The following is a 17,775-nucleotide window of genomic DNA, read 5'->3' on the forward strand; positions in this document are numbered from 1 at the left end:
TGGAGTTAAGATAGGAATGGAGGCTCAGACAACGTGAGGAACGGTTGTGTGACCCCAGCGGGTTGGGATCAGAGACAGAACTCCGAGGTGCAGCTTCAAGCCTGTCTCTTCTCTCCCCGCATCCTGGTAACTGGAGGGAAGGGATCCAGGAAGTGGGCTGTTCATACCCTTCCTGCCCCACCACCTTCGCGTGTACACACAAACACGCGCACACACACACACACACAATCAAAATACTCCTTTGGAAGATGCTCTGGTTTGCATCAGGAAACAGAATGGGTCATGCTGTTGCGGGAGGAGTGGGTGGGTGGGCAGGGCAGAGGGGACTTTGATGAGCAGAGGGTAAGGGCTTCAGTGCTTCCCCTCTTCTGCTACTTCTCACTCCTCTGTTTTAGCCTGAATGCTTGGAACTGTAGGTTCTTCTCTTTGAGAGATGCCCTCACCTGGGTAAACTGGGTGGGGACCAAGGGAACAGAATGAAGGAACTGATTATCCAGATTCGACACACAGAGGAAAGGAGGCGGGGGCGGCGAGGGCACTTTACAGTCTTGCTCTCGCTGCTAGATTGGCAAGACTCTGGCTCATACTCCTTTTGTCTAAGAGGGTCGGAGGGGGGTTGAGTTGGGTGGGTGGCAGAGGAAGGAAGATGCAGTGAGGAGTGGGTGGCCTGGAGCTAGTAGTGGCCTGGGCTACAAAGGCTGGGGTCTGCGGGGGGACCCTTGCCTCCTCCCTCCATGTCTCCATTGGATGTGGAACGCATGTCTGCCATGGTACCTATTCTATGTGGTTGGACTCTGTCGGGCTCCCCGCCTCCAGAAGGCTGTGAATCATGTCCCCTTCAGCTGCAGGGCCTCTGCATCTAACAAAGCCTGGTATACAGGCACTCAGTACACATTTCATGATGAATTCCTACCTTATCCATCCTGGCCTGCCATTACAGAAGAGCGGACAGGAATTCAGGCAGGGGTTATAGCAAAAAGAGTCCACCTGGCTAGTCTAGCCCATTCATCCTATCTCTCGAAGCTGCAGGTGTGGTGGTGGTGCTGGTATCATGGCATCCAATGGGGAAGTGAAGGTAACATCTGAGAAACATGGCCAAGGTTCGAAGCCCTGAATGTCTTCATTTAATCATCAAATACCCTCTGCATACCTGCCCAGAGAGAATGGGTTCTGGCATTCCTCAGCCTCACGCTGTGGGGCAGCATAATGGGCTGGAGGTCACAGGTGAGCGGAGCAGCCTGAGGCTGGGGAAAGGCACCCAGCCCCTGGGAGATGGAGACAGTGATTATCTGTGAGCACAGCATCCAGGCCTTCTCTGTCGTAAGAGGGCTAAAGGGATGACACACGTGGGGCATGCGGGCCTGGACTGAGGGGCTGTGTCCACAGGGTCCCTCCTGGCCTGCGAGCATCAGAGACCTTGGGCTGCCAGGGATTTGTTTCCTTTTCATTGACCAGCTCCCCAGAAGACACATCAAATATTATTAGAGATCGGATACATAAGAGTTTCAGCATCTTTAAAAGGCTGAAAATGTGTGCTGTAGTCCTAGCCCATACTTCCACTTTCCGGAAGTGTAACCTTGCGCCTTTCTGAGCCTTGGCCGCCTCATCCAAAGAAGGGATGGCCCTTCTGCCTTCCCTTTATTATGGGGCTATTGTGAGGCGCAAAAAAAGTCACAAAGTGTGGGAGCACTTTGTAAACTTAAAGTGCTATGCAATGTGAGCTGGTTCTTTATTTATTCAAGGCAGTGGCAGAGGGACACCCCACATTGGTGCTGCTCCAGCCATCCTCCTACCAGGACCTGCCTGCAGGGAAGGGCTACTTCTGTCTTTTGACCGCTGGAGGGCTTAGCACTTTGAGTTCACTTCCGCATCTCTGGCCCCATCTAATAGACAGGTCAGGGCCGTGGGGGGCCTGGCAGAAGAGTGCTGAGGTCCCTTATTTCCTTCGCTGGTAGAACTGGAAGACCGCCTTCTCTTGCTCATACGTCTCGATGGAGCCGGGTCGAAGGCGCCGGATCTCAGCGATGGCGTCCCCTGCAGCCAGGCCCCGCTCCTTCACCAGGTAACAAGCCAGCATGGTACCCGTGCGGCCAAAGCCCAGGGCACAGTGCACTCCCACCGCCTGCGAAGGGGGAGCTGGGTGGGGAGGAGCTCAACGCCCTCCCAGCACTCTCCTGACCCTCACTTGTAAAATACAACCAGGTTTTAAAGATGTAGGACAATGAAAAATATAAATATCTGGTTAAGAATTTATTTTATATTGCTTATATGTTGAAATGATATTTTGGAGTTACTGGGTTAAATTATATTATCAAGATGAATTTCTCCTGCTTCTTGTTTACCTTTTTAAAATGTGGCTCCATTACATTTGGACAGAACCTTGCTCTGGAGACTGCTCAGTACCCCCTGACTTCAACCCTCATCTCTCCCAAGTATGTTCACCCTTTCTCCTTCTCAACTCAACATCAGCTGGTTCTTCGTTGCCTTTCCTCGAGCCCAATTCACACTGCTGGGCCCTCTTCATACTCCTCCCCCTTGCCCCCGCCCCGCCCCCCTCCCCCCGCCTCCGCCCCGCTTTGGCTTTCTGTTCTGGTTGAGATGGTCTCCTGGCCCCACCCTCTTCCTCCAGTCTTTCTCCCGGAACCCAGCTAAGTTATTCCTGGCCCCGCCCTTCCCAGCTCCGCGTGTCCCCGCTGACCCCTCCCAAGTCCCACCCTCTCGGGGCTAACCCCGCCCACTGACCTCTCCCCTGGCGTTGGCCTCGTCGACAATCTTCACGAAGCGGTCGATCTGCTCTGGGCCCGGCGAGCAGAAGTCTGGGATGCGCAGTCGGTGCAGGGTGAGGCCGGGGCAGCTGTCGCTGTGCGGCGGCCCGCGCTCCGTCAGTGACACCAGGTGCCGCACACCCTGGTCCAGCAGGAACTGGTAGTGGGCGGGGAGCCGGGGCAGGGCCAACCCCGCCAGCCGGCCGGGGAGCACCCACGAGAAGTTGGGGGGCTGCACGCCCATGGCTGACGGAGGGCACAGAACAGCGGGTCACCGGGGGCGAGGCCGGCCCGTCCCGCTCCGCCCCCGGGCCGGGTAACCTTCCACCTACCTAGCACTGGCGCCTCCTGGAGCCACGTGGTCTTCGGGACACATCCTGGGTGTCATCCTGCTCCGCCTCAGGGGATTGGCCGAGCCGCCTGGGGGCGGGGCTAGAACACCCAACTCCCGGCTCCTAGTGACCGTCGGAGCGTTCTGGTCCGGCCCCAAGCAGAACACTCGTTGATTGGTTGGATAGTCAATAATGGGCGGGATTACTGCAGCCGTGTGCACGGGGATTGGTGGACCACGCAAACAGCCAAGACAGAACACCTAGAAGGAATTAAAAATTCTTTTCTGTGGCTGAAGCAACCCCGGGTCGAGCTCTGCTGCTCCCTGGCGGTCGGTGGGAGTTATTGCATCACTGGCCAACTGCCCCTGCTGCCCAAGGGCCTGGCCTTGTCTTAACTTTCTTCACAATGGATGCCCAAGGGTTTAAGAGGTGGCAAATCTACATACGGCTTGGGGGAGGAATCTTCTCTATAATAACTCTAAGTCATTATCAGTGACTTTTTGAACTCATCCAGTAAGTGGGAATCGCCACTGTACAGGGGACTATTCTTGTTTTTCCACTGCTGAAATTATTAAAAAAAACCCCAGTGTTTCTGCCATCTGGTGCCCTGAAATCATACCCGGGAGAGTAATAATGTAATAATAATAACAACAACAAAAGCACCACCACCACCAACAATATAAGAATTAACAAATTGAGCATTTACTATGTGCCAGGTATTTTTCAAACTGATTTAATTGCCACAATAATCTTACGAGGTGGGTAATCTATTTAACTATCTTATAGATGAGAAAACTGAAGCTCTGGAGAGGTTCAGGAACTTGACCAAGAGATGACTGATGGTGGGGGGGGGGGGTTTGAAACCAAGCAGCCTGGCTCCAGAATCTTTAACAAAACGGTATTGTATTCTAAAGTTAAATAGAAGGTTACTGCCTTTTTACCTAGCCATCCTCATGTCCCTCAGCTGGGTTAAACAGTTGCAGGATTTGTTAATTTTTCTTCATATTTCCTGATTCTCAGGTTCTGTGAGTCACCCTTCCCTGGGGAGGCTAGAGTTTCTCTGTGTCATTCATAGCAGGTGGGGAACTAGATCTGAATACAGTGTCTTAACTGTGATCTGACTGGTTCATATCCTCATTTGAACAATGTGCTTCTAGTGATCAGACTAATTATAATTATGAAAATAGTTAACCCTTACTGAATTTGCTTATGTACCAGGCCCTGTGCCAGGTGCTTTCTGGAAGAGCCACATTGGGAAGGTATTTTTATATCTCTTTTGCACATGCGTAATCTGAGGCTTAAAGAAGTTGGTTAACTTAGCCAAGCACACATAGCTAGTAAGTAGCTGGGCTGGTTGAGCCAAGGTCTCTCTCATTCCAAGCCCAGGGTACCTAGTCATGAAGATGTACTTCCCTCCTTCTGTTCCCATCTACCCCTGACACACACATTTGGTTCCAGCAAAATGAAAAGGAATTTTTCTTCCTCCAAAGATCAAAGCCTGCTCTGACCCTGTGGAAAATGCACTTACCGTTTACCCAGGCAACTCTGAAGCATCGCCTCTGCCTACCCTCCCCAGGTTCCAGGAGCTGCCAAATCTACCCTTTCCCTTTCTTCTGTACAATCACAGCCCTGATTAAGCCCTTCCTGTCTGCACTCCCATTTCCCACACAACTCCCTATGACTCTTTCTAGCCCATCCCAATTTATTCCGATTGTGCCCTTCAGCCACCAGTCACCCCTTCTCCCCTCCCAGCAACTCCTCTCAATCCCTTGCTCAGGATTTCTGGCTGCACTGCCTCTGGAGACAAGACTCCAGACTTGCTCCTTTCAGGTTGAACTTTTCTCAGTCCCTTTTCCTTGCTATCCTTTCTTTGCTCCCTCACTCATAAGGGGAAAACTTCCCACATCTCTCTCCACTACCCTATGCCCCTTCCTTGCCTCCTTGAGATCCAGCTCAAAGCCCATCTTCTTCAGAAAGAAGACATTTCGCGGGGGGAGACAGAGATTCCCGTGTGGGTCTCTGCAGGGGTTGAAGTGCATTCATCAACCCACCTGGGCTTCCTTTGTAGGAATTCCTCCCTCTTTACTGCTCTGCCTCTGGCTTCCAACAGGTCCCTGCCTTGGTCTGTGTCCCATTGTCAAGAATATTATTTAATTTTCTGTCTTGGGCCCAGGGGGCCTCACGTTGAAAGAAAAACTCCTTTCTGATGGTTTCCTGGCTAGGATCCCGGCAACTAAACAATGTCAGCTCCCCGCACGTAGCCCTCAACCTCATGCAACACTGAGCTTCTTTTCCTTCCTCTTCTGTGTTGCCTGACCTTCAGTAAGATTTAATCTTCATACTCCCATCTCATTTTATATAAATATGTACTCCTAGTATAGCAGTTAGTTTATTGGATTGGGGTTATCTGTGTCAGAGCCAAGAAGGCATCATTCCATCTTCAGATTTCACACATCTAATACAGAGCCTGATACCCAGTGCTCAAAATTGTTAAATGAATGAAAAGATAAGTAGAATGCATAGGCCAGACTGTGAAGGTACATTTCTGGGAGTGTAGGAGAGTCTCCAGGACTATGTGACAATCAATGTGTGTTTATGTGTCTTTTTTTTTTTTTCCACCAGCAAGGTGAGTTTACTCAGGAATAGTAGAGAATTGCAATTCGGGCCAAGCAAACCATGGCAAACCATAAACAGGTTCTGGGAACAGAGGAGAGGGGCTTGCTTTTATAGAGGAAAGGAAGAATTGAGGAGGGCTGTGACGGTTCTTCATTGGCTGCAGCCGGTGGCAGCTTGTTGTTGATGGGCCAGAAGGAAATCTTTCTCCTTCTGGGGTGTTTGTGTGTCTTTTTTTTTTTTTTTGTGGTACGCGGGCCTCTCACTGTTGTGGCCTCTCCCGCTGTGGAGCACAGGCTCCAGACGCGCAGGCTCAGCGGCCATGGCTCATGGGCCCAGCCGCTCCGTGGCATGTGGGATCTTCCTGGACCAGGGCACGAACCCATGTCCTCTGCATCGGCAGGCGGACTCTCAACCACTGCGCCACCAGGGAAGCCCTGTGTGTCTTTTTAATTGCATGAGTTTGAGGACTATTTGAGTGCGGTGTAACACCTTCTTGAGATGTACTTTTTAACATGTGTGTGCTTTTAAGGAGAGAATGACTGTGTCAGTATGATCCTGGCTAAGTCTAATTACTGTTTTGTAAAAAGGGAAAAATAAGCCTTGCTCTTTGCAGAGCCCTGCTCCTGTTGTGTGCGTGTGTTTGATCTTGTGTGTATGTAAGTGTGTTGAGGGAGATATTTTCCTGGAGAACAATCTGTTGACACTGACAGTGGGCTGAGTGATAAGCTTAATTTCCCTGACTTCAAGGAATTTACAACATGCTGGGGGCGGATTTAGACTCAAAAGTAATTGTTCTCATAATATATAGTAAAGTACTAAATTACTCATCAAAGACAATCAGATCATATATATTGAAAAGTTAATTGTGCAGTAAAAATAATAAGCACAAGAGAAGTCAGTGGGGGAAAGATAAGCTTGGGTTGGAACCACCAAAGTCTTATGAGGACAGCGGTCTTCGTTCCCTTTTGTTCTCGGCCCATATTGTGAAATACTGGAAATAACATTATTTGGAAGCTCAACAGAACAGTGTTAGAGCATCCTAGCTCCCCCTTCCCCAGCTGATAAGACTGTTTTGACCTAATTCTCTTTGATGTTGAGGCCCCCAGTTCCTTGAGGGCTTGATGCTAGTGGCAGTTGGAGGTGAAACCAGAGACAGAGATTCCTTTCTCCAAGTAGGTCCCTGTGTCCCACCAAGGCAGAGGATTGCTTGGGTTTGGCTTCCTGTGGCCCTTGGACTGTAGTCAGAGCTCTCAGTGTCTTAAATGTTAGGATCTTTTGTCTAAACACATCTCACACCTGGGACCCAATGATCTGGAAATTGGGTTACCGAAGGGATGGTGTGGTAGCCAACCTCAAAGACCACCTCATGTCTTTTCCACATTGATAGGCCTGGCTTGTGTAACAAGTAGAATATTGTGGACATGATGGTGTGTGACTTCTTAGGTTAACTCACAAAAGACAGTATGGTTTTGACTTGCCCTTTTGTGGGAGAAGCCAGCTGCCATATTAGGAGGACACTCAAGGAGTCTAATGAGAGATCCGTGGGGGGAGGCTTCATACCAGCATCACGTACGAGAACTTGCTGTTTTGGAAGTGGATCCTCTGGCCCCATCAAGACCTTAGATGACCTGCCCAACATCTTGACAATAACCTCACAGGTTCCCTGAGCCAGAATCACCCAGCTAGTCCTCCCTTGAATTTCTTACCCACGGAAACTATGAGATAATAAATATTGATTATTTTAAGCCATCAAATTTAGGGGGAATTTCTCATGCAGCAAATAGGAAAACAATACAGATGGGAATATTCAGATAAAAGGAAAGAAGAGAAATAATTTCTAATAAACTTAAGAAGCGAAATAATATCAAGTTTATTTTTCAAAGAAAAAGTTATACTATAAGCAGTTGTAGTCTAAGTGTGCGTGTGTGTTTTTAGGGGATAGGGTGTTGAGATAGGTCAGTGCAAAGTTTCCACATCTGGAGAACCATGCTGTGTAGAGGAACCAAGCAGAATAGTTTGGGTGTGGGTTTTGGGTGTTAGTGGTGTGGGAGGTACGGGGTTTGATGTGGTATTTGTGTAGTTAGGGACGATATACAAATGATTTAATAACTGGCCATGGCACAGGAGGCAAGCAACCAGAATGGACCCTCTACCCATCAGCACCATTGCCTACAAACAAATGGTGATGCTATCCTGCTGTTAATGGATGCACATTGGTGTCAAGTGTAGAGGCTTTGACATGATCTGGGGTGTGGTCAGGTTACCTTGGACATTTCAATATAGGTCTTTCCACAAGATGGCACTGACAGCCTGATAGCTTTTCCTTGTTTCACTCGCTCTCTCTCTCTCTCTTTTTTTTTTTTGTATTTATGATTTGTATACTGTTACAGAACATACCATGACTGATTGCCCACAATTTACTAGTTGATTTCTTGTACTTCTGACAATTCTATCACCTTCTTGGCACTTAATATTACGTTTTTTCTTTAGACCATTCCAGGGGCACATTGAGACTTCCCGTTAGGATGTTAGGGGGTGGTACCTTATACTGGAAGCTATGATTAGGGGAGCTGGAGCTGGAGATGGACTTGGGGGCTTTGGTTTCAGTTAGGTAAGAGACACCTTTGCGATGAGAACAGTTTTGGTGAACTATCTCGCTTCTGACATTCATGCTGCTACAAACTTTGCTTTGCCTTGGATCCGAAAGGAAAAAAATTACTGAAAATCTTGGCATTGCAATTTTCACTGCATAATTGTAAAAATTGGAAAGGACCTCAGAGATCTTCGGGTTTAACCTCTCCATTTCTGGGTGAGGAGACTCACCTCATTGAGTTACTCAGTTGGTCCAGACTAAGACTCAATCCACACTATCAGATATCACTGGGTCACTGCACTGTGTGACCTGGACCAAGTTACTTTAAATTTCTAAGTCTCTGTTGCAGATGTCTATAATGATATAGATTATTAAGGATTATTGATAGGGTTAAATAAGCTAGGAATATGTAAAGTGCATAGCAAAGTGCTGGCACGTAATTGGTGCTCACAAATGGAAGCTACTTCTGCTATCACCATCATCATAGGATGATTTAGAGCCAGATGGAAACAAATGAAGAAATAACACTTATGTTGATATATCTCTAATGTGAAGTATTATCATAGGATGCTGTGGTTAGTGGAATTTTTTTTTTTTTAGGAGTTCTCCCTTTGAATTTTCTTTTTCACATCTTTATTGGAGTATAATTGCTTCACAGTGTTGTGTTAGTTTCTGCTGTACAACAAAGTGAACCAGCTATATGTATACATATATCCCCATATCCCCTCCCTCTTGAGCCTCCCTCCCACCCTCCCTATCCCACCCCTGTAGGTCGTCACAAAGTAACAAGCTGATCTCCCTGTGCTATGCAGCCACTTCCCACTAGCCATCCATTTTACATTTGGTAGTGTGTATATGTCATTTCTACTCTCTCACTTCATCCCAGCTTCCCCTTCCCCTCCTGTGTCCTCAAGTCCATTCTCTACATCTGCGTCTTTATTCCTGCCCTGCCACTAGGTTCATCAGTACCGTTTTCTTAGATTCCACATATGTGCATTAGTATACGGTATTTGTTTTTCTCTTTCTGACTTACTTCACTCTTAGTGGAATTCTAAGATGGGCCCAAATGACCTATACCCTTCGATGAGGGGCTATATACCCTTTGATGAGGGGCTATCACTCCCATGATTATGTCATGTTTCACGGCAAAAGGGGGCCACTCAGTAAGGTGGCCCTGGGAGCGGAGAGTGATTCCCAGTTGACAGCTACTAAGAAAGTAGAAGCTTCAGTCCTACAACTGCAAAGAAGTGAATTCTGCCAAATGAATGAGCTTGGAGGAGGACCTGGGGCCTCCGATGAGAGTTGCAGCCTAGGTGGCATCTTCATTTCAGCCTGATGAGACCCTGAGCAGAGGATCCAGCTAACCTGTAACTGGACTTCTGACCTACAGAACTGTGAGATAATAAATGGGTATTTTTGTAGCCACTAAGTTTGTGGCAATTGGTTACACAGTAATACACAGTAATAAAAAACTAATACAGATGCCTTATTTACTTGCTTTATTTTCTTATTTTTAATATGCTTGTTGCAATACTAGAGCTTTGAGCTTTCTAAAAGGCGGTCTTATTTCTTGTCTCTTTTCCCCTTTAAGTCTTCCAGTCTTCAAAACTCTAGACCACACAGGTCCCGTTTTCCAGGGCAGATGCAACAAATACAGTGAATCAATGGAGCACAGGAATTGTCACTATCTCATTCCCTCTAGGCACCTCCCCAACCTCCTGGCTTATCCTCCAACCACCTTTAGACCAGTGCTTCTCAAAGTGTGGTCCACAGTTGAGCAGCATCGCATCACCTGGGAGCTTGTGAGAAATGCAGAATCTCAAACCCCATCCCAGACCTTTGGGATCCCAGGTGGTTCACATGCACACCTATGCCTGAGAAGTCCTGCTGTAAAAACTTTGTCCTGCAGCTCTGTTTTCCCTTTGCTGGACAGTCATTGGTAGCACCTAAAACACAGCCTGGTCACAGGAGGTGGTGCCTGATATCTCCAGGTGTCTTTGGCTGAGCAGGGCTGTAGGCAGAGGAGCACGGGGAGAAGCCTCAAAGAGACCTAACTGGCCTGGGTAAATGCCTGAGGTCAATTACAAACACCCGACTGTCCCTGGTTGGAACAATCTACTGCTTTACCTGCTGGTCAGGAAGCTATCCAAGAAAAATATGCTTACATGTACGTTGTGAATTTCCTGTTTTTGTTCCAAGGAAGGGCTTGGCTCCCAGATTTCCTTTCTGGAGGAACTCTTGAAACATCACTTTCCACTCTCTCCACCTTTAAGTACATTCCAACCATAACTGAAATTACCTGATTTATCATCCTTCAATTGAAGTGTGCCAGCCTCCCTCCAGTTTTGGGAAGAGGAGAAGGAACCATTGGACCGCCTCCCGTCACATCCCCTCAACCCCCCAACAGAAATTCCTCCCACCCAGATCCCATCCTTCTGCAATCTCCTTAGGACCCATCACCTCCGTGGCTCTGCGGACTGGCCCCCATTATTCCTGCCTTTACACATTTCCCCTCTATGCAGCTACGATGCCTTTCATAGAACACAGACCTTACTTTCCCAGCTCTTCCTTATTGCCTTCAAGAAAAAAAAAAAACCCAACATTTGTAGACTGGCATAAAAAGCCCTCCAGGATGAGGCCTCTTGCTTCTCTCTTCAGCCTCATCTTACCTCATTCTTCTGCAACAATGTGTGTCTCCATCACACAAAGCAAAGAGCAGAGCCCTCTCTCATGCCCTTGCACGTGCTATTCCCGTTACCTGTCCTGTTCTTACGTTTACCCTGCAGCAACTCCTCACCTCCCGCAAGATTCAGTTTGGAACACAGCACTCTCTCTAGGAAGCCTTTCCTGTGCCCTTACAATTTATGTTTTGTATCGTGCTTCTGTAGCATCTCTATGAAAACATTTATTACATCATATATTGAAAATATTTGAAAGCATTTATTGATTTGTTATACAAATATCATATTTTTATTTTAAAATCGTTAACATATACACACAAAAAGAAAAAAATGATTACCTATTACCTATTTATGTTAGTGTTCAAAGAAGACATTCTGTGTTTTTCAAGTATGAAGGGAAGTGATATAAGAAATTAGAGGCTTACACACCTGTTAGATGGACTGTTGTAGCAAGGGTCGCAGGGGATTTTAGCCTATGATATCTAAGTGACAGACTCTCAAAGACCTTGCCTGGAAGCCACTCCACTGTTAAGCTCAAGAACTTCTGGAAAATTCCCACCAATTATCTCAGTCTGCAGCACTAATGTGGGGAATCCCAAGGCTGTTTTGAACCTCTCATCTGCTTATGCATTTGTTATCTCTGGAAAAGAATAGCTTCTCTGCTTTGGAAATATTGTTCCCAGCATCTCCTCTGTGGTACAGAGGTCTTAATAATGAGGGGCATTGATGCTAAGTTTACAACAGACAATTCACCTAAACATAACTACATTATGGTGCACCACCTTTCATACATATTTGTGTGTGTGTGTGTGTGTGTGTGTAAGTGAATAATATACATATAAAACTCTCTCTTTACTATGCGCTCTCTATCTTTATATCTATATACATTTCTCCCCTCTGGCTCCTTGAAGCTCCTTATTTCTCTACTTTTTAGAGCAAGGATTCCCAGCACTGGTTTGATGACACCCTGGAGTGTCTTCATTTATCTCAGGGGGTGCCTTGAAATTCACAAAACAAGATTAATTTAAATTAATTTTCATTTAAAAAAGTAAACACATTATATAGTAATTACAGGTACAAGTGTGTGTGTTGAAATCAAACTAATAAATGCTTGCCTTAGAGAGACATCAAGAAGATGGGGGTGGGGTTGGAAGGGACCAGAAAGGTGGTTTAGTTAGACTGTTTCTAAAACATCCCCTCTAATTACTTCCAGGTTGGTATTTCCCCCAAATTAATCGTGTTTCTCAAATTGGAAGTCAGGGCTAAGGGGGCCAAAAGCTCCTCGTAAGCAGGTCTGTATTCTGTGCCTACCATGGAACCTGGCATGTGGTAGATCCTCAGGAAACAGATTTTGATTGACTGTGTGTCCTCAGGACATAGTGTTGGAGGCGGAGGAGGGTACACGTCTCATGAGAGTTCCAGCTCTGTGGGATTGGAGGCCGTGAGGTATCTTCAGAGATAGTGGTATGGGTACCAATCCCATTCAAGTTCCAGGAGAATGTAGATGCCCAGACGGTCAAGGATAAAAGAACCTAGGCTGAGATTCACTGGCCTTATGTGACTGGCCAGAGGCTTCTATAATTGCCTTTCTGTTAACAGCTTGTGCGAATCATCAGAAAGATAGATCAACTAACATCATACATGTATAAATGTCAGTGACTTGGTGCTGAAGGTACAGTCCCAAGGTCCTAGATACAGGAAGGAATTTTGAGCTCTGCATGAGACCAGATTCTCTGAAGCAATAGAGTTGATGGTGGGTTCAAATCCCAACTCAGCCATTTAAAGCTATATAACCCCGAACAAATTGCTTTACAACTCAGTGCCCTCCTCTATAAAGAGATAGTCATAACACCTACCTCATAGGGTTGTGAGGATTAAATGAGTTAATCCATGTAAAGTGCTTTGAACAACGCTTGGCACAGTGAGAGATCAATAAACGCTGGCTCTTGTCATCATCATCACAGTAGGCTCTATGTGCTTATCAGGACTAATTGGTAGTAGGTGTTTCAACTGGAGACTAAAAAGGATATCCATTCCTCTCTGCCCTCAGCTTGGAATGCTTTAGTGACCCCATCTGGTCCCAAAGAATAGGCTCAAGAATTCCTCCCGCCGTGCCCTAGATTGGGGTAGGAACATCATTTGCAGTGCTAGGACTGGAAACTTAGGCAGAGGGTTAAATAGTGTAACAAGCCAGCAAGCAAACAAATGAAACAGAACAGAAAACCACCACATGCAAATAAAAGTCTCAGTGCATCCTCACACCGTTGTGGCCTCTCCCGCTGCGGAGCACAGGCTCCGGACGCGCAGGCCCAGCGGCCATGGCCCACAGGCCCAGCTGCTCCACGGCACGCGGGATCCTCCCGGGCCGGGGCACAAATCCGCGTCCCCTGCATCGGCAGGTAGACTCTCAACCACTGCGCCACCAGGGAAGCCCCTCTTGTCATACTTTGATGGGATATTCTGCTTCATGGGGGAAAAATAGAGCAAACATATCTGGATTCTTAGAATCACAAATGGTTAACAAGGGAAGAATGTGTCTTTTAGCACAGAGTTTTATGGCCTATCAATCCTTGAAGGCAAGGAATCATTAATCAAGAGATAGTTTCAAAATGTGTTCGTCATTACCCAGTAATATTTTATTATTATTATTTTTTGCGGTACGCAGGCCTCTCACTGTTGTGGCCTCTCCCGTTGCGGAGCACAGGCTCCGGACGCACAGCCTCAGCGGCCATGGCTCACGGGCCCAGCCGCTCCGCGGCATGTGGGATCTTCCCGGACCGGGGCACGAACCCGTGTTCCCTGCATCGGCAGGTGGACTCTCAACCACTGCGCCACCAGGGAAGCCCAACCCACTACTATTGATGAAAAACCCCAACCTCTTCTGGAGAAAATGATTGATGGGAAGAGAACTTTTGAGGCCATTAAAACACGTTCCTGATTCTCTTTATTTTAGTAAAAAACTCAATATACCTGTATCCCCCCAGGGATGAGAAAGACAGATGAGAAAGACAAATCAAGTTTCATGTCTGATCTAAGCAAAATTCAAATATTGGGTTTGAAATGCCAATACTTCTATTCAATTCCTTTTCTCTTGTGCAAACACTGAGGAATATACACTATGTGATTATTCTGATGTTCACACAGTTGTTTGGGATCAGCAAATTTTCAAATACATATATAATTTATTTCTGGGATTGCTTATGACCATAATAGAGACAAGATTAATGAGTGAACGTTATTTATTTGAAATTCATGACACTCTAAAGACTATCTTTGGGCAGAAATATATTTGATTCACAAGAATGTGGAAAGATGGTGGGAAGAAATTTCTTTTAGTGGTTAGCTTTGTTTTATAGTATTTTGATCTCCAAGGATATAGCAGTCTTAGCCTTTCTGGTCCTTTTGTTTCCAAAACTCTGTGCCTCTTCAATTCAGTTAAACTAATATATACCAGATATGCCTAGGTAAACAAAATATATTGGGCTATACACTTGAATGAAGAAACAGAGAAAAACCCAAAACTTACATTTTAGTGCTGTAGAAGATTGTTATAACCATGACCCCAATGAATCATACCTACCAGTATCCACACCCTTCTACATTCTTCTATCGCATTGACATTGGGCTCAGCCACGTGACTTGCTTTGGCCAATGGACATAAACAAATGTGATGGAGGCAGAGATTTGATAAGCACTTGCACATTGAGGCTTGTCCTCCTAGAACCCTGAGACCACCATGCAATGAAGAAGCCCAGAATTAAATACTATGTGGTAGGAGAGGCCAGTTAAGTCCAGTAACCAAGGGCAACCCTCCCAGCTGAATGCAGTTGCATCAGTGACCCAAGACATGACCAGCAGAAGAATGATCCAGCTAACATGGAATAGGGATAATCATGAGGTCAGTAAGTTTTGGAAGACTTTGCTACAGAGATGGAAAACTGATATAAAAATTGATACGCAGAAGTGGCACGTTGCTGTATTAAAAACCGAAACTATGTAGCATTGGCTTTGGGACTGAGGGTCTGGCAGAGGTTATAAGGACAGCAAGTAGAGTGCTGGTGGAGACTGGAAGACCTGAGAGGAAACTGTTCCTGGAGGCTGATAAAGGGCACCGCATAGTATATAATAGTGACACAACTGGCAACACTGTCACATCCAGTAATTGGAAGACAGAAAATGTACTTAATCAAGTTGTGGATGTGGCTTAAGGTTTCCACTTAGAATGCTGAGGGGGTCAATTAACTTTTTAAAAGTTATATATAATAGAATATGAGGAGAGAGAAACTAAAGAAAGAACTGCTCCATTTGTAAGAAGAATTTAAAGTACATATGGAGGGTCCAGGTTATGCTGAGCTGGGAAATGAAACCATTTCACATTTCCAGTCTCTTCAACCTGCAAAAAATTCTCAAAGTAAGAAATGACCTCAGGATACAGATCAAATCAGGAGTGTGGCTATAAGACTCTGTGAAGACCACAGTAAGATTTTAAATGGTGTCTACCAGACTCTCTTAGCTAGATAAAAGGACTTCTAGGAATCTTAAGGGCATTTTTCCCATAGCACCTTGACATGCTGACCAAAGTAGAGGCCCATCTTAAAAATAATTGTTAGTGTAGCTTTTGTCTGATGAAATGAACTATAACCTGGTGTGTGGGAAGTCCACAAAGTTTATAAGGGAACTGGGCCAGTTTAGACCAAAGCATGCAGGAAGCAAGCTGAGAAAGTTACTCAGCTGCAAACAAAGTCTATTTCTTATTGAAAAAGAAGACCGTTTCAGAGGGCAGAGCTAACCACTTCCAGTGAATAGAACTAGACTCTAGCAAAGAACCATTTCCCATACTCAGAGTAGGAGGCTCTGCAACATTTGTCTGGCTGGATTTCAGAATTGCTATGGACCAGTGGCTGCTATGTGGCTCCCTGTTCCTCCCCCTTATAAATGGGAGTGCCTATTGGGTATTCCATTCTCACAGTTGTATGCTGGGTATGTGTAGAGCAGATAAGTTGTTTTTTCTGTCCATGAGTCCCTGAATGGTGAGAAACCACACCTGAGAAGCTGCATGAGGAATTGCCCTTGAGGAGCCTCAACCACATCTGGACCTGAGTCAGATCAGGAGATCCTGGACTTGTAGTTTGATGCCATGATTGGATGGGCTCTTGATAGTTTCAAAGAAGAGGAATGTGAATCACTAGGGCCAGGGAGAAGACTGTGGTACCTCGTTATAGTAATAACTCTCAATATATTATGTCCTATGGTATCCATGCCCCTGGGTATAAAATGACTCTATGCTTGGCCATAAGACTTGCTTTGGTCAATGGGACATCAGCACATGTGATGCAAGTAGAGGCTTGAAAAGTGCTTTTGCACTGGGCCTTGTCCTGTTGGAAGCTGCCCTGAGATCACCATGCTGTGAAGAAGTCTGATGAAAGACCACATGGAGAGAGTGGTCCTGTCACCTCAAATTGTCCCAATTTAACCCTGCACCCAACCAATCCATCAGCTAAATGTGGCTTCATCAGTGGGTCCAGGCAAGACCAATAAAGAATGGTCCCAATATTCACAGAATCATGTGATATAATAAATTGTTGTTTTAAGCCACTAATTTTGGGATGTGTTTTTTTTTTGTTTTTTTTCTGCGGTACACGGGCCGCTCACTCTTGTGGCCTCTCCTGTTGCGGAGCACAGGCTCTGGACGCGCAGGCTCAGGGGCCATGGCTCACGGGCCCAGCCACTCCGTGGCATGTGGGATCTTGCTGGACCGGGGCACGAACCCGTGTCCCCTGCATCGGCAGGCGGACTCTCAACCACTGTGCCACCAGGGAAGCCCCAAGGGATGGTTTATTATGCAGCAATACAGGTGTCTGTTACTAAGCATCCAGTTATATCTAGTAAATTGTAGAAAAGGAGGGTGACATTGTGTTACATGGATTTCTGAAAGTCGTTGATGCTTTCTCGATAGCTTTGTGTACATGTTGAAGAACTGATGATGGAATGAAGATAATGTGTTATAGGTATGTAACACATTATCTTCTCACCTGTATGTAAAGATGCTGAATAATGGATGAGGTCCTTGATGAATATGTGGTAGAATAGAGAAATGAGAATGGGTTCTGAAACAGGGAGAGTTGGTGCAATTGCGGTTCTAAAACTGAACTTTGGGCAAGTTACCTAACTTCTCAGAGTCTTTGTTTCTGTACCTGTGAAATAGGATTATATTGTCTATTTTATGCTATTACTATCAGGATTAACTGAGATAATATGTATAAAAATATGCTACGCAATGCCTGGCACATGGTAGGTGTTCATTATATGTTGATTCCTTTCTACCTGAGTTCACTCTGTTCACCATGCAGCATTTCACTGAGGAATTCACTGGGACCTTGGCCTTGGGATCATGGAACAGCAACTCCAGGGTTAGGAAAACTGGGAAAATTGGGTCTATGATTGCAGGGTTAGGGATCTGTAAGCCAACTCCAGTGATAGGACAGAATTTCTGAATTGATCTGTCTTCAGGGTTCTTTCATATGTGCTTTCATTGATTTTTGTAACACACTGTGTACTGGCTCAGTCTTCGGAATACTCTTCCTCTCTCACTTGTCAAAATAATCTGTTCTTACTCCCATTTCCTAGGGTCCTGCTGAAGTACCTCTTTGTCTTACAAATTGCTCTTAAAATATGAATTCCATCCAGAAGTAGAGTCAGTAACCTGTCTCTGACATAACCCAAGGCATACAAAGGAAGATATGCTTTTTGTGAGAAAATGATGATCTTTCTTTTGGGTCAAGGATGTT

The 17,775-nt window shown here is 45.9% G+C and overlaps 1 protein-coding gene across 1 annotated transcript; it reads right to left on the reverse strand.

Moving 5' to 3' along the window:
- Positions 1 to 1,712: 1,712 nt before the first annotated feature.
- DUSP23 (dual specificity phosphatase 23) lies at positions 1,713 to 3,135 on the reverse strand. The gene is made up of 3 exons (XM_030841828.2): positions 3,098 to 3,135; positions 2,743 to 3,011; positions 1,713 to 2,122 (listed from the first exon to the last, which is right to left on the reverse strand). Exons 2-3 carry the CDS (start codon positions 3,007 to 3,009, stop codon positions 1,937 to 1,939), a joined length of 453 nt encoding a protein of 150 aa, XP_030697688.1. The 5' UTR covers positions 3,010 to 3,011; positions 3,098 to 3,135; the 3' UTR covers positions 1,713 to 1,936.
- Positions 3,136 to 17,775: the final 14,640 nt, after the last annotated feature.

This window comes from Globicephala melas, chromosome 1 (assembly GCF_963455315.2).
Source record: "Globicephala melas chromosome 1, mGloMel1.2, whole genome shotgun sequence".
In the NCBI taxonomy this organism is placed as follows: Eukaryota; Metazoa; Chordata; class Mammalia; order Artiodactyla; family Delphinidae; genus Globicephala; species Globicephala melas.

Excerpts from the sequence above, each read along its gene's own strand:
- DUSP23 (XM_030841828.2), bottom strand. The coding sequence starts at position 3,009 with ATGGGCGTGCAGCCCCCCAACTTCTCGTGGGTGCTCCCCGGCCGGCTG. Across the intron at positions 2,123-2,742 it reads AGGCCAACGCCAGGGGAGAG|GCGGTGGGAGTGCACTGTGC; the intron begins GTCAGTGGGCGG and ends CCCCCTTCGCAG.